At 38.6% G+C, this 27,454-nt stretch overlaps 1 protein-coding gene across 2 annotated transcripts in view; it reads right to left on the bottom strand.

Annotated features, from left to right (window-relative positions):
* GPR155 (G protein-coupled receptor 155) overlaps positions 1–22,499 on the bottom strand; it is a 30,694-nt gene extending 8,195 nt beyond the window's left edge. The window contains exons 1-11 of one of the 2 annotated variants that reach the window (XM_051624153.1): positions 22,262–22,499; positions 16,429–16,932; positions 10,378–10,777; positions 8,863–9,028; positions 7,463–7,618; positions 6,248–6,331; positions 4,882–5,002; positions 3,492–3,576; positions 3,323–3,413; positions 2,033–2,282; positions 1,285–1,386 (exon numbers count right to left, since the gene is read on the bottom strand). In XM_051624153.1, the coding sequence (XP_051480113.1) occupies positions 1,285–1,386; positions 2,033–2,282; positions 3,323–3,413; positions 3,492–3,576; positions 4,882–5,002; positions 6,248–6,331; positions 7,463–7,618; positions 8,863–9,028; positions 10,378–10,777; positions 16,429–16,885 (1,912 nt within the window). In that variant the 5' untranslated portion in view covers positions 16,886–16,932; positions 22,262–22,499. The remainder of the gene's footprint in view (positions 1–1,284; positions 1,387–2,032; positions 2,283–3,322; positions 3,414–3,491; positions 3,577–4,881; positions 5,003–6,247; positions 6,332–7,462; positions 7,619–8,862; positions 9,029–10,377; positions 10,778–16,428; positions 16,933–22,261) is intronic. The other variant, XM_051624151.1, reaches the window with a different exon arrangement.
* Positions 22,500–27,454: the final 4,955 nt, after the last annotated feature.

Here is a 27,454-nt window from a genome sequence, read left to right on the forward strand (position 1 = left end):
ACACCTTGAACTCTAATGTTTTTACTCTGCATCTTAGTATTGTAGAGCTCTAAATCAGACAATTGACATTTTTAACATGGTGTACCAAACGACTCATAATTCTATCAATCAGAGAGAACGGATGCTTGACTTCCAGCTACAGAGCTCTAAATAATTCTGAGCATCTTCCTCTAGATGGCAGTGAAAATCTTCCTGGCAAGGAGATACCTAAGAATTTACACCAAATGCCTGTCATAGCAGTTTAACAGGATAGTAGAAGGATTAGTAATTATTGCAGCCAAAGTTACACAAGCACATTCATTACAATTTGCTTTTACTGATTAATAGTTTTGAAGAGTTCACACTGTAGGTGGAAAAAAATTTCCACTCAATCATAAGATATTTTCTACCTTATCTTTGAGGATAAGAAAATTAAAGTAGCTTTCCTCTATTCTTGGAAGACATTCTCATGATATTAATGAATTCTTATGATATTAATTAATTCTTATTATATTAGTCTGAAGTACTTAATAGATAAAATAGTTGGCTGGTGAAAAGATAGTGTTTTGTGAGAGGAGACATTAATTATGTTTCAGTGTGAAACATTTAGGTTTGTTGAAAGTTATGTTGCATCTAAACAAAGCAAAAAGATACAAACTTCCTTCTCAAGGATCAAAAAAACAACCAAAAACATGAAAAACAAAATAGGAAAAAGAAAGGTTGCACTGCAGCTAGTGCTTTTTATAATTGAAAGTGCTGTACAATGAGAATGGGCTGAGCATGCACTTTTCCATCAGGTTCTGAACAGTCATGTCAATCCATTTTTTCTATTTTGGTGACTCCTAGAGCCCCCTGAATCCTTAGTTCGCTCCATCTCTCTCCCCTAGATATAAATAGTATAGCAGCATGGATGTTTGAGCTAATCTGCAGTAAGTGCTTGTTCTTCTAGATCTCATTCAGGTTTTTCACTCAAAACCTGTGCATAATTGCAACAAAGGCTTCAAAGGCCTTTTTAGAAGATGCAAGATCTGAATGCTCTGAAGGACATGTTAAAGTAGCATAGCGGTAAAAAAAACAACTCAAACCAACTATCCCTCTTGGGCACTGAAAGACTACTAATAACTATTGGACAGAAGAGAACACCTAACACATTGCCTAGTACTGGAATTTAATACGAAATATAAATTATGCAGGTAGAGTTGAAAGAACAACAGCCCAAAAAGTTGTGTGTTTTTATGACAACACCACACATAAATATTGTGGGACAGTTTATACTATTAAAACAAGGAGACACTACTGCTTTACCTGTCTCAATTGGAGGAACCTTGCTTTCAACAGCAGTTGACACTGCTTTGCTCTCTCCAGCACAGGATAATTCACCATTTGTTGTTTGACAAGAACAGCAACCTATTAAGCATATACAGTAAAAGGACAGTTAGCTTCCTTCACAAGCACAAGTATAACAATATAGTCTATACAGCTTTAGCTATTATGCTCAAACATAGCCCAAAAGCAGACTTATTTTTTTTCCAGTTGCTGAGGGGGTAAATGAGTTGCACTATTAATATACAGAAATATTTAACATGGCACTACCACCATGGAAACAACACAAGTACTTTTAGCTAGAGGGAAAACATACAGGAAGTGATCAAAAAGGCTACATACAAACACAGAGGACTAGAAACCCATTGAGTAGCAATGCTGCTGGCATACAATTCCTTCTCAGAGAGACAGTTTAGTGGGTAAACAATCTAAGATGTCCAGTGGACTGCATTTATCACACCTTTATCAAGATATCAGTACTTCCATAAAAACCATATACGTGGGGTTTTTTTCCTGTCCACTTCCCCCCCCGCCCCTTACTGTAATAATCATCAATCTTTCTTTAGAAACATAAACCTAAATCCTTGGGCACTTATATCTAGGTTTTCTTCTGAGCTAGTATAACACTTGAAGGTGTATATAAATGTCCTTCCTGGGTCAGAATTAAATCTGGAGCATTATTTTACTCTACCCTGAGCCATTTATTCTCTTACAAGTCTACGTTCTCCACCTTTTTCTGCAGATGGCTGTGCAGGAGATTCTGGAGAAGGCTGTGCAGAAGATCCTGCAGAATGCTGAAGGACAGCAGTTGAAACTCTATTCCTCTCCTTCCTTTCCACTTCAACCTCCTCCACCTGGCTACGTGGTGAATATGGGTTCAACACCTCATAGCTTGACTCTTGCCTATTTCTGTTCATGCACATCAGTGAGATACCTGACATCAATATACTGATGAACAGGATCACTGCTGTGGTAATTATCTGTTAAGAAGAGAGGAAAGAATAATACACTGAAATACAAAATCAAGGAACAAAAGTTGCAGGTATCTGTCCTTCTAACTTCTGTACTTTCCTAAATACACTAACAAATTGCACCTGAATAACACAGTTTTCTATATTCACTGCTCTTGCATGTTGTGGCACTCAAAGAGCAATCAGTACATGCAACTAATTTTCCTTGCCTGAGTAACTCAGCTGTTTGGGTTATTAATTTAATTTTGTTTTCTTTTAAGTGGGGACATCGATTTCCCACACAATCCAAAAACCTCCTGTCATTGTCATTGTCATCATTTTTCCCCTCAGGATCCTTAGTGCTCCATTTTAAGCTCTGCTCAGGTACCTTGTAATTCCAAGGAGGAATATGCTCTTGTCATCCTCTGGCACAGCTCTAATTTCCATGCTTGCGCCAATGGGGAGCAACCTATTAATTAACCTTTCCTTCTAATAATCTGCCACTGATACCCAGAGTCCACTCTGAGACTGACACTTGTGAAAGTGTCTCATGAATAATCCTGAGAGGCTCACAGCTTCTCTATCCTTAAGACTGACAGAGGGAAAACGTGACAAATACCTATGCTAATGCACTTCACATCCTCTGATAAGAGGAACTATTTATTGGTAAAAAATGGTCATTCAGTCTCAGGGACTTTCAAGCCATTAATTAGCTATTGGAAAGTAACAATTTAAGATAATTATCAAGCAAGACTACAAATTAGTCACCTGGAAAAGGGCTTTGCAATTCATTACCACGCCTAAGCCTTTTCTTTGGGAAACTTACCACCCTCCTTTCCTTAGTCACAGCTGCCTAAGCACAAAGGTCCTTGGTCAACCAGTTTCCTAACTGCTTGTTACAGAAATACATTTTGTATCAATCTATAATCCATTCTATAATGATACTGTTACTATGGTAGCTATATTTCTACTGAAAGCTGCTTACATAAGAAGCAAGGAGAACACAATTTCTCAGTAATGTATTGGACATGGCAGAAGCCTGAAGTGATGAGGACAGAACATATTAATACCTGGTATTTTCCATAGAAAAAGGCAGAGTCAATACCAGTGCTGTTACGTTCACCAACAATTAGTAAGATTCCCACCAGAAGTGTTGGGATTCTGAAAGAGCAAAATATAAACAAAGTAACATATGCATGCTCCCACTAATACTACGGGGAAACATCCCAATTAACTTACCCCCATCCAGCTATGATAATAAACCCAATGGGAATCTTTACTGTTTCACTCTTCCTCAAGAGAAACAAAGAGAACGACAGAAAACCTACAAAAAAATAAACCACACCAAATAAATGCCTTATCTGTTATTAAAAAGGGAATTAATAATTACAGAGTCTAAACACATTATGATGTGACCTGCCCAATAACCAAGAGATTAGTCTCAGACCTTCAAATACTCCAAAATTCTTTTTCTAATTGTATATTGAGAAAGTTAAATAGAAACACATTTTATCTTAAAACCCCCCACATTATTAATAATGAAACACTGAAGAAATTCCAGCACACTTATTATACTTATTATACTTATAAATGCTTATGAAGGTTCACAAGTATTTAAAAGATATCATAAGAACATTTCAGACACAAGTAGCTACTTTATTAAGGTATCTACAGTGGTTGATCTAGACTGACAATCTTAAGTAACCAACAAATAATGTTGTCTTTTGTTACAACATTTCTTTAAAAACTGACTAGCCCTTTATAAAATAAATTATAAATTTCTCCAAAAAAGCTTCATATGTTTTTACATATACAACTATATATGAGGTATCTTTTGGGAATGACTATTCTATTCTCAACTCAGAAGCTCAGCAACACTTCCTGAACTGAAGCAAGGCAAGTATTTACTTCAAGCTACACTAGTCATGAGCCACCTATTTCAGCTAAGCACAACCTACTCCACAAAAACATCACAAGAATTAAATCCTTTAACTTTTGGAATCAAGAACAACATATAAAGTCCCCTGAATGCCCAGAATTTCTTTTTTATGTCAGGCTCTTCAAGTTTCTTGATACATCTTTCAACTCTGCCTATTTCAAGTAATCCCTTTATTAATCACCTACACCTGCAAAACACATTGGTTTTAGAAATCGCAATTGCCAGGGAAATAAATGTTAAAGCTACTTTGGTATTCCCCTTCACTTTGTATTTCCTGCTTTTCTGAGGTTCAAGGTTTTACAATCTTCTTAATGCTGAGAAATTAACATCTTAAATTCTACAATAATTAAAAACTGTCCATAAGCTTTTGATTAGCTGAAAGGTGACCCACCACATGCACTCTGTAATTGCTCTATCTTGAGAGCAGGTTGTCATCTTTTGTTACAAGCTAGCAAGGTAATTTTATCTAGCAAAGACAAAATAGGACCTGCCCAAGCTTCCACTAGCAGAAGCAGAGCCTGACACTTAGCCTGGTGTTGCTAGTACTGCAGCTTGGCACAGCTTGCAGGTGTGCACACCTGTAGGATCACATAGGGGAAAGAAACAATTACTCTTAAGAATATAACAAAAAATATTTCAGTACATCAAAATTTCGTTACAGTAGCTAGGTTCTGCCTAGAAAAATCATACCTGTCCACAGATAGGTGCTATAAAGTGAGCTGTAGAGGAATATAAATACTAGGATCTGCATGGTGATGTCCTTCTCTTTAATAATGAAATTCCACGCCACCATTCCAATGCAAGCAATAAACTGGAAAGAAAGGTAGGAGGTTAGAATTTAAATTGCAAAACCAGGATGACAAGAAAACCTGAAAACAGTGGAATATTGCTACAATAAGCTTCAAAACTCCACCCTCAGATTTACAGGAGTGTGATTTTATGAATTGGGTAGTTCTCATAGCAGTAAAGCTGTACAGCAGGAAGCTCAATATTCCAGTTATGTCACTGATCCTATTTTCAGCAGTTTTCTTTGACAGCAAATAAACAGCTCAGATAAACTAGGAGTAAGTCAAGAAGTATATAAACTTATTCTTTATATATAACAAACCATTTATCTAAAATGGTTTGGACAGGAAGCTGAGATTGATTGATATTTTTTTAGCTGAGAATTACACAAGTTTTCACTGTGAGATACCTCACATGTGACAGTTTTAGTACTGAAGGAATCTGAAAAAATAGGCCGAAATATTCTGGAAACAGTTATATGTAAGTTCAATATATATATATTTTATTTTTTTTTAAATTAATGCTAATTTTGCTGTTATAGATAAGAAGCTTCTGCAACTCTCATACATCACTTTTTTTTTTCAAATGTGACTCCATTATTGAACTTCAAGAGTTTACTCTTTTATTTTTTTTTAGTACATCAAGCTTCAGGAAGCAGTACTGCACAGATGTATTACAAGCACAGGCTGCTCTTACTGAATTGAATTTAACAGCAGTTGTGCAGCTGACTTCAAGGAAAGAAGAAACACATACTCTATAGTCTTCTCTCAGTTTAAATAAGAATCAAAATTAATCCAAGGCTTTTCAGTTTTGCCCTTCCCTAGCTACCAGCTATGCATTCCCACACTCCTCCTTGCATCAGCACTGGCACCTGTCTGATCCTTCAGGGAGCTAAACGAGCATGGGGATTAGTGTTTCCACACACTGCTGCTGATCCTGGCATTGCTGACTTCAGATGGGCATAAATTGATATGGCAGTGCATGCAACACTATTAGTAACTTATAGTGCTACAAATATCTTTCAGAAGCCTCTCTTCATTCTGAATGCTTACAGTTTGTTTGAGAATGGTACTATCAGTGTCAATACTCATTCTCTTCAAGGGTGTATTTTACGGCTTAGAAATTGTTTATAAAAGTAACATATTAGATTCTCCTGCCCTTCTTAGGGCAAAAATACCACTATATAAACCAAACCTGTAACAATGTTAAAAATAACACTTTTTTTTTAAAAAAAGCAACCAACAAAACCATCATTCTTGTTACTACTGACCTGAGCAACAAGTAGATTTGTTGTAATCATATGAGGAAGCTGTTTATATTTCTTACTCAGAAGAACAATAATAAGGGACCAGATCTGGAAGACACAATATCAATTGAACTTAAGGCTAAAAGAAAACCTAGAAGAACAAAATTATTATTCTGGCAGACCATGGCAAAATTAAATATACAACAGATCTTCATGAGACATTTCTTAGCAACACAACTACTGTAGTCAGCTCCACACAATCTCCTGACAGTCTCTATGTCTCAGAAAAAAAATGCATCTTCATGTTGTCATGAAGGTGAAATATTTCCAGGGAGCACCAAAGGCTTGGTTGTAGTGCACAGAAGCCTGGTTGGTCCTCAGGACATAAATGATCACAGAATAACCTGGCAATTTAGAATTTAAAAGGCTCCTCCCTGCACTCTTTACTGAATCTCCCAAGATTGTGACAGCAAGAGGCAGTGTTCACTTGAGGCTTTCCTTGAAGCAGAGTTTCAAGACAATGGGATTTCAGTGAGACACCAACTTCAGAAAACACCAACTTCCTCCAACACGGACGTTTTGATTAAAAAAAAAAAAAAATCCCCCACACAAACAAAATGAACAGCCTATATAATTGTAGTGCCTACAAAGACACAATTCACATTGGACTTAAGGGATATCAACCCCCTTTTAAAAACTGGGCACCCAAAAGTTCTAGAGAAGGAATTTAGTAAAGCTAAAGTAAAAGTTATAAGTTCATCATTTTCACTGATGCTCATCAATACTTCACTACATAAATATTCATTGATGTTTCCAGATCTGAAATTTTTACACAGCTGTGATATCCACATGGTTTGATGCAATTACTACCTGTAAAGTAAGCTAGTACTGTTATTCCCCCACATTTCACTATTTAAAAAAAAAAAAAAAGAAAAAAAGAGAGGAACTAAGGGTGAGCAGCTGAGAGAGCTCATCCACACACACATCTGATGCTTCTGGCAGCTAAACCCCAAAACCTAAAGTCCTGCACCAGCACTCTAATTCACTTGACCATCTAAGCACAGACTTCCAGCTGACCGCTTGCTAAATCAAGATTTTTAACTTCTTCCTCATCCTTTTGCAACAGGATACAATGATGAAATACATGTCTCATTTTATCGTGACTTGATTTGCTGCTTATGTATTGATACTGCCCCGACAGGCCAGTGTGCTCTCATATTCCACTTCACCAACACCTACCAGAGAGACGAGGCTGACAATACTTATGTCAAAGCTAACATTTTGGAGTGCAGATGCCAGTGGGTTGGGGTCCATAGATGGAATGGTCAACAGCCATGCAGAAACATACATAATAGGTGCAGACACAAAAGTGCTAATCACCATGCCTGAGGTAATCTGTAAAAAGAGTCAAATAAGAACAGAGTTAGTCAGATCTCAAGCTAAATAATACAGTTCAGCAATACAACCATTGGAAAAATTGTACCTTTGACTTAAATGTACACAGACCTTTAACAAAACACTGAGTTGTTTCTATGACAAATTATTTAGAATTTGAGCCAGAAAGTATGCATTTTACACATACAGTTATGCTGAAAATGTTAACAAGTTTTTGAAATAGTAGGAATACAGAATTCCCTACTGCAAATTATTACAGACCTTTTTTATGGGTGTGAAATATACTAATGAATACAGTCTAGGGGTAAATTTACAATGTCAAAATTTACTTCTGCATGCAAAGACTCACACCACAAATATATAAACAAACATGTAGTTATGCAAATACTAATATGCACAAATTCATAAAGAGTAACCATTTAAGTGATTTTTATTTTGGCTTCTTATTGCCTTTTTGCTTTCTAGAATTTGTGTGATTTTTTGCTCATACTACAGGTCTCTACTTTAAAGATATTTTTTCAGTTTATTTGACACAAAATTCTATTGTGCAAGGTTAACTTTTAGTATCTTCTCTTCTTTAAAAAAAAACAACCCTAAACAAACAAACAAAAAATAGCATTAAAAACAATGGAAGTCGAGACGTTTTAATGTCACTTCAAGTGGAAAAAAGGAAACAGTTATAAAATTTGTATCTTTGGTTGAAAACATAGTTGATACTCTCTACTATAGAAAAAGCATTTGTTTTGCAAGACTTCACTGAAGGGCAACAGAATAAAATCAGAAAAAGTGTAAGTTCTTTCCTAAGTTTTCAGTATTAAGCTTGCTTTGTCCTTCCTCAAGTCAGTCATATAACTTCTGGTTTTTATACACAAACAGCAGCTCAAAGATAAAGTCTTCAGGGAAACAAATAACCAACAACCAAACAAACCCAACAACAAAAACCCAACAAAAATGCAAGTTCTTTATGTTTAAAGTGATCCTAATACTTTCCACTAGAGCCATGAATAAGAAAAGATAACTTATTTTAGAACATGCACTATCATGCACGTTGAAACAGCAGTAAAGAGTACTTCACTTAGTTAATAATCTGAAATATAATTTATATTTGAGATTTAAGGAGCACACAAAAAAAATATCTAAGGAGCCTATGCTACAGAAAAGCAAATTCATCAAGCCTATTTATTTATTTAATCAACAAAGTTAAGCTCAAAGTTAGTAAAAGTTTGGGAAAGTTAACTACATACAATTCCTACTTCCATATTAAATTGACTGGCAAATATTGCGACACCAGGTGCTGCTGGAAAAACTCCATAAAGAAATGCATAGTTTGATAAACTGGTGTGGTTGACTATGCTGTCACTCTTGTCCAAGAGTTCCACCATTTCTCTACAGAGAAATGGCATCATAAGTCTGAAAAAGAGGGGAAAAAAGTTATTGCAAAAAAATATTATTCAAGCTCTAGCAATAGACTCTTTTTTCCTTAGAAAATTAACCAAAATTAAGGCTTGATTGAATACTACGCATGAAAAGCAAAATACTGCCACCACTTTGAATGATTGCCTTTACTTTTACCATGATATGAACCAGCTGCTTAAAAATTGTCTCATGAGTTACACCCTCAAAAAGAACCAAACCACAAAATACCAAAACCCAAAGATAGAAGTTACACTGATCTCTGGGATATAAGATATGAGCATGTTCTCTGACTGTGCAGATATGCTCTTTGCATAAATTCCAGATTTAGAAAGATAAAATGTAAAACCCCCTCATTTTTAAACTGTTAAAGTAATAGTAGCTATAAGCAGTTAGCAGCATTGAAAGTCAACCTTTATGTAACCTGTCTGAAATATAACAAAAGTTTCAGATTAACTAAGCCATTCTCAAAGTTTTGGCCAGCAAAAAACCCTGTATCAGTGCTATTCTGCTTGATTTTAGCAATACCTCAGATCTCAAATAGACTCACTATATGAAGCCTTACACAGGCTAATTACATACACTCATCAGTAAAGCAAAGTAGTAACATTAAAAATCATTTTTTCCTCACATTTTTATAAAATTTGTCATTGAACTGCTTTACAAACTAGGTCTTGAAATACACTTTCAAATTTTACAGTATAAACTTAATCACCAAACAATTGTTCTATTATGTTAATTGTAGCTCTCTAGCAAATGAAATACTTAGCTCATCAGTAACTGAGATAAATTCAAAGGAATTTAAAGATTGTATAAGGTCTAAATGCAAATTTTCATTTATTCATGCTTAAAAGTCAGACAATATAAGAGTGTGAAGTGACAATTTTTAAGCTCTAACAATATAGCAGTCTCAAAGGTTTATAGACAAAGCAAGAGAAAAAACTAAGCTGTATTGTGTAATCCAGAGAAAATGCAAATACTAATAAAATAATACTTAAAATCAGACTTGTCTAACCATGTAAATAGTAAAATTTAATTTAAGCTACTAATTCCCCATACACTCAATTCATGACAGATTTGGGCAGACCTGTGGACAGTCCATGAAGCCCCAGCACCTCTGATTTTTTTTTTCTTTCTCTGCAGAGTATGACAACAGGTTTGTCAGGTGCAAAGTTTCTTTTAAAAGAAGTTAACGGTTGTATCCTATCAGGGTTGGGGAAACACTCGCTCAAAAATACTGCAAGTGAAACATACTATCACTGATCTGGTGAGAAAAGCCATCTGACATATTCAGAACCTAAAACATCAAGAGCACAGAATTATAGAAGTACATAAATCAAACTTACAGTTTAGCTGTGATGAGAAGGATCAGTGCAACAAACATACCCTTTGTCAGCTTTTTTGTTTGTCCCACCATAGTTAGTCCAAGGTAAAAAAGTGCAGAGCCAGAAAATGAACTGCCCAGTCCATCAAGGAAGCTTTCAAGATATTCAGGAATTTTCTGGCCAAGAACAAAGTTTGAGGCAATTCCTATGAAGACCATGAACACAATTGGATTCTGCAAAACTCGAAGGAGTGCTAGGCCCACTATTTTGGTTTTGCTCTGTGACACAGTGCGATTATCCCTCCACTTCTGGATTTCACAGAAGATAAACCCAAGAGGGTTTAGCATCATAAGAGAGATTGGAGCCACTAGGTAAATGTACTGGAGATATTCTGGGTAAGTGGTTTGATATAAAGCTTCAACTAGAAGACAGGAAATGAAAAGTGATAAGTGATACCATTTCAGTAGAAAATATATTAATATTGAAATTAAGTTTTATTGTTTGAAAACTAGAGAAAAATTATTTCATTATCCTTCATAAGTAACTGCATTTACAGTAGATACAATATTACATATGAAGAGAGTACATCCAATCACCATTAGGCCATAGTCATCTAATGAATGCATTAAAGATTAAATATTAGCTATCCAACATTGTTTAATGATTCTATGAATATTCAACATTTACAGGAAAAAAGAGATAATATAACTATATATAAATCTATAACTATAAAAATAAATAATAAAAATCCCACATGGCCATTGATTCATCCTAAATGCTAATTTATTTTGTTTTTCTCTGAATTGCTTTTCCTCCTTGGAAACACAAAAGTTGTGGAGAATTACATGCACCTTAGCAGGACACAAGTTGCTCCTCATCTTAGGGGAGTCTCACATCTCTAGAATTTAACCAGCTTTCAGTGGCTGAGTCAGGTGTAATCTTTCTACACTGATTTCAAAACACCCAGTAAAGCAACAATCAAATTAAAAGCATGTTAGCACATATTTATTAATTAATTTTCTGGGACTACTGCGGCCAAGTGTTATTGCTGTAGTTCTGGTCTCTTAAGGAACTTTAAATCATGAGTATTTGTTCTCATTGCTACTACACACTTGTGAGTTAAAATAAAACTGCTTCTTACTTTAAGTTTGTGCTAACAGCACTTCAAAAATAAAAAAAAATACTCTGGAAAGATATACCAGATTCCATCCTAGGGTGATTACAGAATCTCAGAATTTTTTGAGTTGGAAGGGACCTTAAAGGTCATTGAGTTCCAGCTCCCCTGCATGGGCAGGGACACCTTCCACTAGAACAGGCTGCTCAGGGCCCCATCCAACCTACCCTTGAACACCTCCAGGGATGGAGCCCCCACAACATCTCTGGGCAGCCTGTTCCAGTGTCTCACCACCCTTACACTGAAGAATTTACACCTGATCTCTAACTTAAATCTCTCTTCTTTCAGCTTAAAACCATTAGCCCGTGTCCTCTCACTGCAAACCCCTGTAAAAAGACCCTTCCCAGCTTTCCTGTAGGCCCCCTTCAGGTACTAGAAAGCCACTATGAGGTCCCCACGGCACCTTCTCTTTTTCTGACTGAACAACCCCAGCTCCCTCAGCCTGTCCTCACAAGAGAGGTGCTCCAGCCCTCGGACGATTTTTGTGGCCCTTCTCTGGACGTTTTCCAACAGGTCCTCATCTTTCTTGTGCCGAGGGCACCAGAGCTGGACACTGTATTCCAGGGGAGGTCTCACCAGGGCAGAGTAGAGGGGCAGAATCACCTCTCTCGATCTGCTGGCCACACTTCTTTTGATACAGCCCAGCATGGAGTTGGTCTGGGCTGCAACTGAACATTGGTGGCTCATGTCCAGCTTTTGATGAACTAGTACCCCCAGGTCCTTTTCCACAGGGCTGCTCTCAAGCATGACCTCTCCCAGCCTGTATTCATATCTTGGGTCACCTCGGCCCAGGTGCAGAGCCATCCACATATTTTTAAAGAGAGATTTCTGTTTTCTTTTAATTCTAATACCTTGCATTAAGCATACTTAAAAAGATGCAAGATCTTGAATTCTGTAGAATGCAGATGTTTTTGGTCTCCCTCTCATAATTTCATGACTTCATATTGAAAAATGGAAAAGGAAGAAGATAAATTATGCATATGAAGCACTTCCTCAGATAAACAGTTAAATAATGTTTTAATTACCATCACTGTCTCATGTTTGAATTTTAAATGTGTGTTACAATCAAAGAATTCAAGTGAAATCACTTTTTTAAACTCTTAGGTCTATACTGCTGTATTTCTTATATATGTCTTACATGATGAATTAAATATACTAAAATTGCTGTTTAACTGGTTAACAATCCATTGTTTCTCTGTGTAAGAATGTCATTTTAATTTTCCAAAATTTGGAAAAGATAAATGTTATCAGCCTTACAATGTTGCTATTTCCAATCATTTTCAGAAATACGCAGAGTGATGCTTTCCATTCTAGGTTTTCCTACCCAAGATAAAAAGAAACACAGTATTCCCCAGGCAGAAGATCTTAATATGCAGGTGCAGTTGTATTTGTATTCCAAAGAACACTAAAAAAAGGAAGCAGTATTGCATAAATACACCTACTAGACGTTTTTGTAACTTAGCATTCTTACAGTACTAAATAAAGTTAAAGAACACTAAACAACCAACTGTTGCAGGTGTCTCCATTTCCCCATATACTAAACCTTTTTTTTTTTCTGAACAGGTTTTCCCTCATGTTTTTCAGAATCCAAAGGATTTTTACTTTCATATTAAACATCTGGAATGACAGGATCTAAGTGCTAAACCAGCATTTACTATAAACAGCCTGCTCTTTAGATTGAGTAAGGAGACATTCTCCATTAGTTGATTTCCAATATATAAGAAAAAGCACTAAAGGTGATTTTCCTCTTAAAAGAGTCATTATTAAAGTACATATACATGAGCTACCTGTCTTAAAATCCTGAATAAACTGCTGAACAGAACTACCAAGTTTGTTGTTAGCCACCACATTTAACAAGCCACTTTTAAACACTAAATATATTCTGACAAATAAAACCACTTTGAACATGCTGGGCACCTTTTATGTAAGTAAAAATTTTCTACAAACCCAAATCTTAGAGTGATGCTTTTATGCTGCTTTATACACTTCAATCAAATGCAACTCAACACAAGTCTCATGTAAATAATGCCAAAGTGAAAAACGTAATAAACCATTATTTTTTGGCAAAGTGAAACTGTGTACTTAATATATTAAACTGTAAGTAATTTAACTGATGTATTACTTCAGAATGCACCTTCCTGTGTAGCACGATTGCTGAGTCAGTGGGGAAAAAAAATATCACTCTTAAAGAATCATTAAGACACTGAAAATAATTGACAACTTCTATCTTTGATAATTTTTTTTCTTTTTATTTAAATCAAGGTGTCTGCTTGCCGATCATAACAAAAATTGAAATTAAAAGATATATTAATACTTTTTAAAAAGAAATTTTCCACATCCCAGCTGCTCAAAATTACATATAAATCACACACCAGCTGTTCATGCTTAATTCAATTAGCATGATTATAGTCATGGTAACTGAGCCATCATCCACACAACACTTCTGCTACATCTGTGCTTCAACAATGCAGCATTGGAGAGCAGATGAAGCTGTTCTGTCAGTTGTATCATCTCACCTAGTAATAAAAACCAAAACAGACAAAGCTTTCTATGACAGTAACTCTATCTATATTGGGTTTTTTTTCTGTACCCATTGTTTTTCACTCCAAACCAACATAGGTTGGAATGAAAAACTGTCATGGCACAGGTTAGAGTAAATGAGTTGAAGTCTTTAAATGTTGTTTAATAAAATAGTCTTATTACAATACACAGATTTGTCAATACTGAATTTTTACAAATTTCAACTGAAGCAGCCTTTAAAAATATAGGTTTTGCTCAAAACACTACCTATCATCACACACAAAAAGAAATAAGCAAGGCATTCTTTGTTGCTTAAGTCCTTCAAACCCTTCAGAGAAGTGACTAACAGTAAAAAGTTTGCACACCTGACAGCATGAATCAAACACTGATGAAAGTCTGGGGATGCGAGGACAGGAAAGGAAATACACAGCTCTAATAAATATAACAATCTTCAGCACCCACTGTGTTATTGTTGAGTATTCCAGTAAAGCCCTTGATGAACTAAATGTTGTGAATCTGGCTAAGTTGTACATAGAAAAAATATGCATAATATCTTATAAATCATAAAATACTTGAAGAAAAATGCAACCTTTCAAAGTTGAAAGAAGGTTTTAACTAGAAACATACAATAGAAATATGCTCAGACAACCTCAGAACAGAAGAGAAACTCTAATTGGCATTTTAATCCAGTATCAAGAAACACAGACGTAATCCTCACCAGCCCTATTTGTGATATACTTCTGGTTTCTCTCAAGAGGAATAAATCTCAGGAGGTGCAACTGAAGGAAACAGGCTGTTTTCATCTATGTAAGAAAAGTTTGCAATTGCATTTGTCTATACTGTAAACATATCCAGCAAATTTGAAAAGAGCAATAAAGATGCAAGATTCTCCTGAGCATGCTGCCCTGAAAAAGGGAGAAAAAACCACCAACTCCTCAAGTAATCTAAAATGCAGAGCTACTTGTTGTTATGCATAATCAGGAAATGCATGTTTAAGCTTCTCTTTTGTAAATGTATTTTCAATTCTGTAATCAAATACTTTGCATTTTGCTTTGCTAGAACAAGTATTTTCTTTTTTTGTTCTTAAGCTTCTCTGGATGATAAGAGAGAGATCTCACGAGAATTCGAGAGGCACAAAGTACTTTCTCTTCAGGGAGCAGCAAACAAAACATAGCCTGGGCATCCCCTCCAAACACCTTCCACTTGAGGTGTATTTTGAAGATCCTGATACCTGCAGTATGCTTTCCCACACCAGTCTCATGGGTCTGTCTGGGGAGAGGCAGCACTGAAAGCTACATTGGCACAAAAGAGCCTGCCGAGTCAGGTAAAAAGCACTGCAATTCAGACAGCAGCAGGTGGGAGAAGCCAGCTACAACTCCAGATCTCTTCTAAAGTATCATAGTATCTATGGCTTAATATTAACATACCACTAAGAAAACCTATGAAAAGGAAAAAAGAAAAAATCTTGCTTATCAAAAAGGAAGAAAATAATAGTCTTTCAGATTGGGATAAAATTAAGTTTAATAAATTATGTTGCTTAGAATTCAGAATATAGGCTTACAAGAACAAGAGTTTGCAGCTACTCAGTGCCTCTTTGGTTTTTAGCTCCACTGTACTGGTGCTTTGCTAGACATCCCAAGAATGGCTCCAGAGCCACATAAAATTCCAATCTGAGATACAAAAACGCAATTTATCACAAATCCCACAGCAACCTTTCTTTTAAAGGGCTGACTTCTTCCAAGACTAAATCCTCAAGCATGTCTACTGGCCACAATAGAATAAAGATTAAGGAATAAAGCATTATTGCCTACATAAATTATGTTAAGTAGCACAAAAATCAGATGTTTCTTCCAAACACATTTAAAGTTTGTCACACGCTCCACTACCAGTAGACACCAACATCATGGCTAAATGTTTTCTTTGAGCTAAACTAAGAGGTAATGCCAAATTAGCAAAAACCCACTACAGCTATTTCATAGGTCACAGGTACAGGCTTATACTTTGCAAAGCAAGGAATTTTGGTCTTGAGGGAAACTCTAGCAACTTCCCATAAGAAAAACTGCCCACAGTACGTGTAAGGTAATTAATACCAATTTAATAATAATATATATATATATATTAAAAACTTATTTAACATGACAAGATCACGTGGACAACTGTAGTTGGACTGTTTTAAATTCTGCCTCACTTCTACCAGCTGACAGTTTTCTTCCCTTACTAAAATGTACATGGTCTGAAGTCAAGAAATGTGACTTGAGAAATGGCTTAGCTCATTCCTTCAGTTCAGGAGTCAATTACAAATTATGGAAAAATAAAAGCAAACATGCCTAGAACACCAAAAAATAATTTTAAAGAAGAAAGCATAAGGAACTACTTACCTATTGGATATCCCAGTGCAAAGTCATTGCTTTGTGTAGCAAAAATAGGGAACAAACCTGCTTTGCTAAATCTGTTCTCAGGACTGGCTACCAACAGTGTTAAAACACACACTAAGAAAAACACAGCAGCTTTGGCAACTAAAATACTGTACAGGAAGGACCAATTCACATTAGAAAAGTTAAGTATCACCATGTTTTTGAATAGAAGAGCTGGGAGTGCAAAACGGGACACAAAATTTCCCAGTCCTTTGGCCTGAGTTGATGTGATAATGTTGGCTCTTCCAGCTACATAGCCACAAAGGATTATACCAAAGCATTCTAACAGGGCTGGGAAAAGCCTGCTTATTGACATAGAAGGAGTACCACTGGTGGCATTGAGTCCAACTTGTCCAGGCAAAGAAATAGACATATTAGCTGAAGATGAGAGGTTCTCACTGAAGTCTGAATAGCTATCCATTTCCTTTGACCACCTCTTCCAAAAAAAAGAGCATGAAATGATCTCATCTGTAAAAGAAACAAAAGTATCTATTAACTTCCAAAGTTACATGCATAAATATTTATTGTGTTAGGCTTGCTGACAGAAAAGTTTACACTTACAAGTGTACATTACAAAACAAACATTACAAATAAATAATAAGACAAATAACAAGTAGCTAAAGAGAAACAACTCTGAGAAAGAAAAATGCTGAAAAAATCATTCCATATGCATATCAACTTCTCAGAAGTTCACACAATTCAACAGGACAACTGACAGAGGCTAAAAATCCTCAAATAAATTTGAGGGTAACATTGAAATATTAAAATGTAGTTTGGGTATTTCAAAAGCAAAAAAATCCACTGGAAGGAAAGGATTTTTATTTTTTTATATTATTCTAGGATCTAAGCATCATTTAAAATTACACTTCAACACCTCCCAGTTATTGTCTCAGAAAACAGTAATTGCTAAATTCTCAGTGTGGATTCCTTGATTTCCCGGACTAGCATTGCAAGCCTAGTTAACTCTCCAACAGAAAAACACAAGAGACTTCACATACTCCTGATCACCTTTAAACCTTTCTTACCTCCTCAGATCACTGTCAATTCCCAACTACAATTCTCACATACTCTTTGCTTTCAACTATCAAATTCTTAGTTTTCTTTTCTAACTCCTTTTGTCTGTCCCAGGACATCTTATTTCAGGTCCTCCTTAAACTAAGTTCTACTTGATTCTTTCCCCTTCACAATAGAAATACACTTTAAACTTCCAATATTAAATTCCCATCCTTGACCTCCCTTTAACTAATGCTCTTCTCCACCACTTTCATGAGCTCAGCTTTATGTGTGATCAAGAGTCCTCCTTCACTTCCATCTTTCTGTCCTCTTTAATCCAGGATCTGCCCCTGAAACAGCTCTTACCGAAATCCTGAGAGGCGAAAATCTTCTTAAACTTTCAAAGTTGTTCCATTTTCATCCTAAAGGATGAACATTATCCTCTTCTTGAAATTTTGCTCTTCCCATATCTTTTGTAATGACAGCTCCTTCTTATTCCCCTCCAATCTCTACTCCAACAAGACGGTACCTCTAAATTTCTGCAGGTGCTGACAGGGTTCCTTCCTTGTTCCTCTTCAGCCTCCCTGTGTCCTCTGCCTGTGTATTTTCATAAGCACTTACTCAATTATAAATAGATTAGTCATAGATATCTATTTCTAATCTAGACTTTTCTTCTTCTGCTAAAAGTATCATCTCAGCCTGTCTCCAAGATCTCGTGTCAATATCCTGCCATTAATTCAAGCGAAATGAGCCTGAAACTGTTATTTTCTCCCCAAAAAGGTGCTGTTTATCTATTTTGGTAGAGTGACAAAAGGTACAAAACCCTCTAATTTGAGAGAAAGGCAAACTTAGTGAACTTATATTAATCCATAACTCTGTAGCAAGGAAAATCTTCATAGGCTATCAGTATCAGGCCTTTTGCTGTGCATTGGCTTCTTGCACACCAGGTAACAGACCCTCTCCTCTCCTCTGTCCCAGATGGTCTATCATCGTGAGATAATTAACTCCATTTTGTAGAGATAGAATCTAAGGCAAAGGCATACTGATTTGCCATCAGCCATTTAACATACCAGTGGCAAGGCTGAGATTTCCAGTTCCCAAAGCAGTGTTTTCTACAGCACAATGCCTGTACAATGTGCAAATTAGCAACTGGTTTAAGAGTCTTCCCAGCCTCTTTGAATTCTATCCTCAGGGAACAGAGAACACATAACAGCTGGGTAAATAAGCCAGCATGGCAAGTCAAAGCAAAGTTGAGATTTTGTATGCGCTATTTCACACCCTAGCATCCAGCATACACATGTTCACGTGTAGCACAAACTCTTTTAACTCATGGCTGCTATTTATGCCTGAATAGCAACCCTAATATCCAGTCTTAATTAGTCTAGACTGAGCAGCTGCATCATCTAAATCTGTCCAGTAGCCTTGCTTACCTCTTCTCCCAAGGAAAATGAAGCTCCAAGGAGGGCTTATTTTAAAGGTTATGTTTTCTTATGTTATAGAGGATACATTCACCTAGATGTATTTGGACCAGAAGCTCAAAGTGTTAGCTAGCTACTCCAGAACACGCTTTGCAATAAATAAAGCAGACAATAAACCTTCTTTGCTACTAGCAAAACTTAAGGAAGTTGTTGGGATTTTCAAAGTGTCTGAAAGAGCATCAGAGACAGATTTCCAACACTGAATTAATGAAAGAAGCCAGCCACGTTCTATACTGGCTGCAAGGTAAAAAACAGATTTTTGGCACAGGTCCACCTCAAATACTTCCAAGGTTGCAGCACTACATAGAGGTAAGGCTCCTAGCAATGCAACATGTTCAGCCTGCTTTCTGCTCTCTTGAGGCATTTTTTAAGCAATAAGATAAACATAAAGTTTCTTCAATCAAATGCAACATTTGAGCTGTAGTGTTAGTGTATATTGGTTGTATCTATCCCTAAATTCTGCCTTTCCTTCTCAGCCCCTGTGCATTCCTATCCAAGGCTGTATCTTTTACTGCTGTGTCAACACTAATGACAAAATTTATTTTTTGATAGTCTTACTCACAAAAGCCCCAAGGCACATACAATTATATAGTGGGAAAGACTTTCACCATTATAGCATCTCCTTCCTCTCCTGAAAAGTCGTTGGAGCTCTCAAGGCTTTTTGCTTGCACAGACTAAGCCTTCACAGGAGAGTCTATCAATATAGCTACACAAGTTCATAGCTTTAAACCAAAATTGTGCCTAAATTAATTAAGCACATCTCTTCCTTCTGTATCAAAATTATTTCTCCTCAGAAAATTGCTACAAAGTATAGAAGTGTCCTTTTCCCCATTTTATAATTCAGGAATTTAAATAAATACACAGAAGATGGATTCTCTAGTTGTATCAGTCAGCAGCATGTGGTAAATCCTGCATCTTCCTCAGTAGATCATAATTGACATGGATATACACCCACACATCCTACAACTATCTTTTCAAAAGTGCCACAAATATTCCTGCAGCTTTCATTCAGGCTATCTTCACCTTCAACTTCATCACAAGGGGCTGTGCAAAGTCAGTCAGGCCTAATTTTTGGTAAACCACATGAGTTTCAAAGAGAGAAACTGCATCACAGTAAGCTGTTACTGGCACTCCTCAGAGGGCTGTGAGTGTGAATCATCTCTTCAGCTCCAGAGATGTGCGCATCCCAAAACATTCACATTTAACTCAGATTATCTATTGCAGAGCTGTGGGTATTTCCAGAAAAGCAAGCTCTTGCACAGTATGCGGCTTAACACAGTGCATACATCTCTCAGCCCTTTTCCTCTATAGGATACATGCATTTACATAACCATTGTGAGATTATGTAATGACTAATCACAGATTTAACATACAGCCTTATCACACCTGGAGCTTAACTCAAACTAGTATCTCACTTGAGTGAAAATGTCTTCAAGTCACAGCTCTTAATGAAATCAAATATATTGATCTGATGCAAAACCAAACCCTTATATATCTACACAGAAACTCATCTGTCCTTACAGCAGATGTAACAAGTTAACTAGTCAAATACTAAAATAAGGAAATATAACACAGTCCCAAAGGAAAACGCTTAGTTTTGATTCCATAGGACATACAATTTGTGGTTAACCCTTCAGAGATTGAGATTTGAATTCTTGAAAATTCAGCCACAGCTGCATTGCTGGGAACTGAAGGCAAATAAAGATCAAGCTTTTAGCAATAACACTGCCTTATCTGCTATTGACTGTGTCAAGTGTAGCTGCTTGTGGTCAGACTGTCAGCTTGCATTCATACAGAAGGACAGTGCAGCCATCACAAGAGGAAGCCTTGTATGAAGACCAACAACAGACAGAGAGCAAGAAACAAGAGTGGTTTACAATTCCCTTGAAACAAACTGGAGCACTAGTATTTGCCCAGTCCCCTAGTAGGTTGTCAATATTTGTAAAGTGTTAAAATTCACCAGACCAGAAACTCAAATTCTCCAGCAGCTGTGTGTTAAGCAACATCAGGTTCCTCTCAGAATACTGAAATAAGAGATATTGCCTCCTTTTCCAGCAGGCAAATCCCTTTCATCTTATTTTTTTTTAATCAAAGACAGCGTGAGAGAATAGAAGAGATACCTTAATATACATCTCTCTGGTCTCTCACTCTCAAGCTTTCAGCTGATAATCAGTCTTTGGGCAATTCTGGTGACGCCGGCAAGGCTGTGCAAACTGTTAATAAATTACATCCCACAATGTGGCTTCATTTGCTACTTCAACACAATGTAGAAACAACCCAATCACAGAATCTTAGGGTTTGGAAGGGACCTCGAAAGATCTAGTTTATTCAGGAGACTGAAAGTGAAATCTGGGCAGGAAGCGCTACCATTCATGGCAGCTGTAGCATTGCATCCTCAGCTCAGGTAAGAACGTAGCAGATGCATGTTAGCGTAAAAGTCTGTACAGTAACTCAAAGAGGAAGCAACCCTATAGAGTTACAATGATAAAAGTTGGAAGAAGTGATTACTACAGTTCCTATTCTTGCAAGTTAACTGTGATTTTTACTTTTGTCTCTACTGGGCTAAGAAAGCAGATACAGGATAACATCATAATGGCAACTAACCCAAGAAGTGAACCACCACTACCTTGAAAGCCAGACAATGCAACAAGAAATATCAGATCTTAACTGTCTCTGAGCAGTTGTTCTTCAAGACCACATTTCCTTTTTCAGTTTTCTCTATGCTGTCATTACAAGAAAGCACCTGCACCACGGACAAGCAGGCAACGCCGCGCACAGGAACCTGGGCACAGCCGAGGCCTGCCCCAGCACAGGGACACAGGGCTTGCAACGGCAACACTCCAAGCTACATCAAAACCTGCTAGTGCGGTGTTCAGACAAGACCAAATACAACAACAGTTGCCCAGAACACAAAGTATCAAACCACAAAAACAAACTGGAAATATACCTCCCCTTAACTTTCAATCAGACTCCTCTTACATTTTGTCTACAGATAGATACGTGCCTGAGAAGCAAACGGCAAAACCTTTTTCAAGATACAGATTGTATTTCATTGTCAGCACCCCTTAAGAAGTACCTCGCTTACCCTGCTTCCCAAATAGGGATGGAACATCCTTTGACTTACAGGGAGAAAGCGGCAACAAAGCAAACGCCCCTTCCCTTGCTCATCCCTGCTCTCCTTACCATAGTCAGCCCAGCTACAAACACACAGCATTTTAACTCAGAAACACCCAAGAGATAAAAGAACAGTAACAGCACTATCCTGTGAGACAGCCGTGTTATTAGAAGATAAAGCCAGAAGTCGGAGGCAGGGGCGGACAACTCACCTACTTGGCTTTCGGCGGGCGCCTCCGCACAAGGTACGAGTAGAGGATTCGTGCTCCGCCAAGGTGAGAACCTCCCCGAGGCCGAGGCCGCCTGTACCGAAGCCTGGCAGGGGGAGGGCTGGCCCGCCCCGGCCCGCCCCGCGCTTGCGGCAGGCCCAGCAGCCGGCGGGGCTGGCCCCGGGGCCGGGCAGCGCCCCACGGCCCGCTCCCCCCTGCCCCAGGCCGGGCAGCGCCCCACGGCCCGCTCCCCGCTCCCCCCTGCCCCAGGCCGGGCAGCGCCCCACGGCCCGCTCCCCGCTCCCCCCTGCCCCAGGCCGGGCAGCGCCCCACGGCCCGCTCCCCGCTCCCCCAGGCCGGGCCCGCAGCCGCGCGGAGCAGGGAGGGAGCAGGCGCAAGATGGCGGCGGCGCGGGGCAGGCTCCGCCGCAGCCGGGTCGAGCCCCCGCGTCCCGCCGTGCGCTTTACCCCGGGGGCCTCTCCCGCTTTCGGGAGCCGCCTTCCCCGGTGGGGCGGGACGAAGCCCTGCCGCCGCCGGCTGCTCCGCGGGGCAGACTAGGCTGGCAGCCGTCAGCTGCTGCCAGCAGGTCCCAGGCTCCCGGCCGGGCTGAGAAGCGCTGCCTCCCCGCGGGGTCAGGGAGGCTGGGGCAGATCACAGCCCCCAGCTTCGCGGGGCCTGTGCGGGGCTCACCGGCATTTATCTGCCCGGCCCAGGGCCGATAGCGGGGCCGGCTCCCGGCCCTGCTGCCCGCCCTCTGCCAGGGCTGGGCCTGAGCCCCCGGCTTTCCGCGCCAGTTTTTTAGCAGTCACAGCGCTTGGAAACGAAACGCCACGGTTTTTATATGCCATCAATTCCCCCACGCTGGTCAGAGAGTCAGTGACTGCCCCAGTAAAAAATGTAAACTGTTAATAGCCAAATACGTGGCCCCCCCTTTTTAGTGCGGGAGACAGGAGCCGGAGCTGTGCATTGCCCGGGACTAAGCCAGACACTGCTGCTGCAAAGAGGGCAAGTGTGAACGTCTGTGCACTGTATACTTTCTTCCCTAGGTTATTTGACTCAAATCTGGTTGTCTTACTTAAGTGTAGCAGGCCTATAGCAATAGGTGTGCTAACTGGAAAAAGTAAGCTTTTCTGGCAGATATAATTCCACCCAGGCTGTGTGCTTGGTAGTTTTCCCCCCTCCAAACGGGTGACTTCAAGCAAAAAGAACCGCTCCTCTTCCCCTTTCAGAAGGCCAAAACAGAAAAGAAAGGAGAACAATCTCAACTAAAAAAGACTGGTACACAATTCACAGTTTATGAAGTGCTGTCTTGTAAATTCTCCCATAGTAGGTTCAGTTACAAGGTCTCCTGTCTAAATACTTACAGAACCTTACCAGAAACGAAACAAATGCTATATATTAAGAGCAGCAGTATCAATAGGAACACCAAAAGTAATACTTAATGGATTAAATGGGAGGTCAGAAAAGGGTTAAGAAAATCCCATAAAGAATGCAGACAGGGATAGAAACTTGTGGGGATAAAAATGACTGCTGGAGACTTTTAAAAAGTACGATATTGTTGATATTCTATGTCTGGTTTCATTTTAATTTAAATGCACCGATGTTGAACAAGTTTTGTGTTGCTGCATTAAAAATAAGAGACCCTTAATACAGACCATTGTTGAAGTTTAGCAGCAACACTGATGCAGGTGTCAGTGCCTGCCTCCTCTCTGCTTCTCATTCCTGTCTCTACAATGGGCCAACACAGCCCAGCCCAAAGCGAGGGGCTGTACCACAGCCGTGCCAACAAATGTACCTTTATCACTGGAAGGTGGAACAGCCTGTTGGGTAACACCTACTGTAATGTTAGGCTGAAACCTGCTAATAAAGAAGCCTTTCAATTAATTAATAATGGTAAGGTTACTTGGTTTGGCACCAAAGGCCACAGATTTGGATTAGTTTTCGGAAGTATAGTACAATGGGATCTTTCAGATTTTTTGGCTTTCTGCCTTGTACACTTCCCTATAGATGTGACATGCCTTAGAGGGACAGCATACCAGAGAGCACTAAGAAATCTTGGTAAGAATTTATGCCTTCCTTTCTCTTCAAGTAATTTCTTCCTCTTAAAAAGATCACTACTGATTCAGCATTTAATAAAGTATTTTAAAATGTAAAATAACGCAATTCAGAATAAGAGCATTAATTTGGCCAGGTAGGCTACTCACTGCTATTGATATGCACCAATCAACAACATGACCCTCCAGGGAATGAGCAGTTATGGGAGAGAGGGCTGTATCTCCATCTCACCTCAAGCATGTACACACTCCTAGATCAGGAAAGTACACTTAACTAGAGTTGTGGATTTTTTTGAGGAACACTGAGGAATGGAAATACTCAAAAGTATGAAATTGTAGTACCAAAAGCACATGACGAGATAAAACCAGGAAAAATATAATACAATTATAAACTGAATTTCAATGAATTCTTTAATGAAAGTTGTGAATTATAGCTGCTAAGAAAAAATAAGGGAAAATTATATGCAAGGAAATAAATACATCTGGACCTCGTACAGCATATATCCCCATGAAGATTTACATTTTTTTAAAACACATTACAAGCAGCCTAGAACTGTTGGTGACATGCAGCCATTTCTGAGATGAACAGAGAGGAGCACTAGAGTTAAGAGACACGAAATCTTTCTTAACCAAACTGTACCATCCGAACAGCACCGCAAGTAACTAAAACACTGGATGACAGGACCAGTTCTCTACCTGGCTGGGAACTGTTAGGAACCCAGTTTGTTAATGTCTTTTGATCTGGATAATTAGCAATGATAGCTTAATGTTGGAATCAAGAATTCTTTCAAGGCAGTGTTGAACACACAGGATACTCCTCTGTATTCCCAAAGACTGTAGAAAGTGCTGCTTCCCAGAACAGCAAAGAACAGTTCCTTCTCACTGTTCACTATCTCCTCCCTGCTCCCCCAATACTTAACCTAAACTCTGTAGACTTTTTCTTTGAGCCTCATGTTCTGTTCTGCCCTTGAATGTACCCTTGTTTAGGGTGGAGCCTCTTTGTGTTCCAGCACCCTGGGTTGATAATACGCTTTACTTTCTCTTTTAAGATCTTTGCAACTAAAGGTGATGGTCATGGACACCAGTTCTCATGGAGTTTCACCCAATCCATAGTGATTTAAAAAAGTTCCCCTGTATTAATAAAAAACCTCAACCTTTGGACTAACAATGACCATAGTTGTAATAGCATGACTAACACATGGGGGAGGCAAGATTTTTGCCTACAAACTACTGAGAGGACAGATTTGTACAGTCCATCAGCTCTTGATCACAGTTATCCTCCACCACTGGGAACTCAACTATGGCAGTTTAACTGTAGATAATGGCAAACACGGTTACTGGTGTTGCAAAGCCAAGCTTTCCAACAGCCACTAAATAAATAGAAAACTTAGAGTTGTCCCGAAAATCTTAATTTAATCCTCCAGCTTTCCCATACTACCCATTACATAATTGTGAATTGCTTTGTCCTTTGATTTTTGTTCTGCTTTCACTCTAATCAGATGTTTCCATCCATTTATGTGCCACCAAATAAGTCAACTGAGTGTATGAGACAGACAGTTCTGGCTTTTTGATCTGGGCAACAGCTCAACCAGTGAAAAGCAGCTGGAGCAACCACTGCATGAGTTGTCCTGCTGACCTGTGGCTTTCATCATATTCATCATCACCTATAACAATTACACATGCACAGGCTGGCCCCACACAGGAGCAGCAAGAGGCTTAATTCTTTCAATGAGAACCAGGCTTCAGATAATGTAGCCTTTAAAATCTAGCAGTGACCACATGCAAACATATTTTTCAAAGGCATAAAACTGAGCCAATTTGGACAGATTTTCAGGGGATCACAAATATATCTTAATACTTGATGTGAAGGGTGCTTTGCTGGCAAACTGCAAGCGCTTGTTGCAAAGCCTGAAATACTGGAGTATTCTAAAGGAAAGCCCTCAATAATTTACAGTAAGCAAGGACATTTCTCCAGTTTGTTTCTGAAAATACGAAAAGTAACTGGTTGTTGTTTGGTTGTTTGGTTCTTCCCCCCCCCAAATAGTCAGAGAACAAGCATGGAAGTTGTAGCCAAACTGTTAGGGTGTGGTGATAACTGAAAGACAACATTGCCTTACAATAGGAAGTACCAGGTGAGCTTCAAAGCAGTGCTATTGATTGAAAATGTGGCACCAACATTCCTCTAAATAACTTCTCAGTAGGACATTATAAAAATAAAGTCACTTTTCCAATAATAGACAGAAATAAGAATACAGAGGATGGACAGACAGAAAGAATGTTGGAAAATGCATCCAGATGAAACCTGTCTGGAAATCTATAGGTATAATCTCAGCAGGATTTCCAGACAGCTCTGCGCCTAGTTTTCAACAGCATGGAAAAATCAAAATAACTTACTAACACAGCAGTTACAACAATGGGTGGAGAGACTAGCACTTCTTAGGTAATCTCCTTATATTCAATTACAGGAAAGATACTTACTCAATGCTCCTTGGTTATTGACAACGAGCCAAATTGTTTATGAAAATTTGAGTTATGCCTACAGACAACACGGCCTTGTAACTCTAGTGTGGGAAGAAGTAGTGTTCTCACACTGATCATCGCTTCACATGTAAATGGACAATATAATTCACAAGGCACCTGCATTCAACATCTGTTAAGTTTGCTTAGCTGACTCCATCTGAAAATGATCATCCAGCTTTAGTTATCTAAAAGTGTAGTTCAGGATTCCGAAAGTTTGTTGGTTTCTAATGTCTGCTCTCTTGCAGTTGTGCGTAGGATGTTCAGGAAGAACATGAAGTGCTTATCTCTCTCTAGATGGACCTGATCACTTGCACTGACTCACATGGTTACTGGGAAATAAACTGTGTCTTACAATATACCTATAATTGATGAGGCAGTTAAGCAACAAAGGAGACCTGTGGAAAATTAATCTATAGACAGGCAAGAGATCCCTGGATTTTTTCTCTGGAGCAGGCTGTCAAAAGGAAAGCACTTAACAGTCCCATAAAAGACAACCCCAAACTTTTGAGGCTTAAACATCATGAAAAATCCAGCATCTGTGTCCCTGAGAGCAACCTAGAGGCTAGGAGAATGTCTAGCCAGACACAGTTACCCATAAGCTTGGAGCAGAAACAATGAAGGC

Source organism: Apus apus, chromosome 6, assembly GCF_020740795.1.
Source record: "Apus apus isolate bApuApu2 chromosome 6, bApuApu2.pri.cur, whole genome shotgun sequence".
Classification (NCBI taxonomy): domain Eukaryota; kingdom Metazoa; phylum Chordata; class Aves; order Apodiformes; family Apodidae; genus Apus; species Apus apus.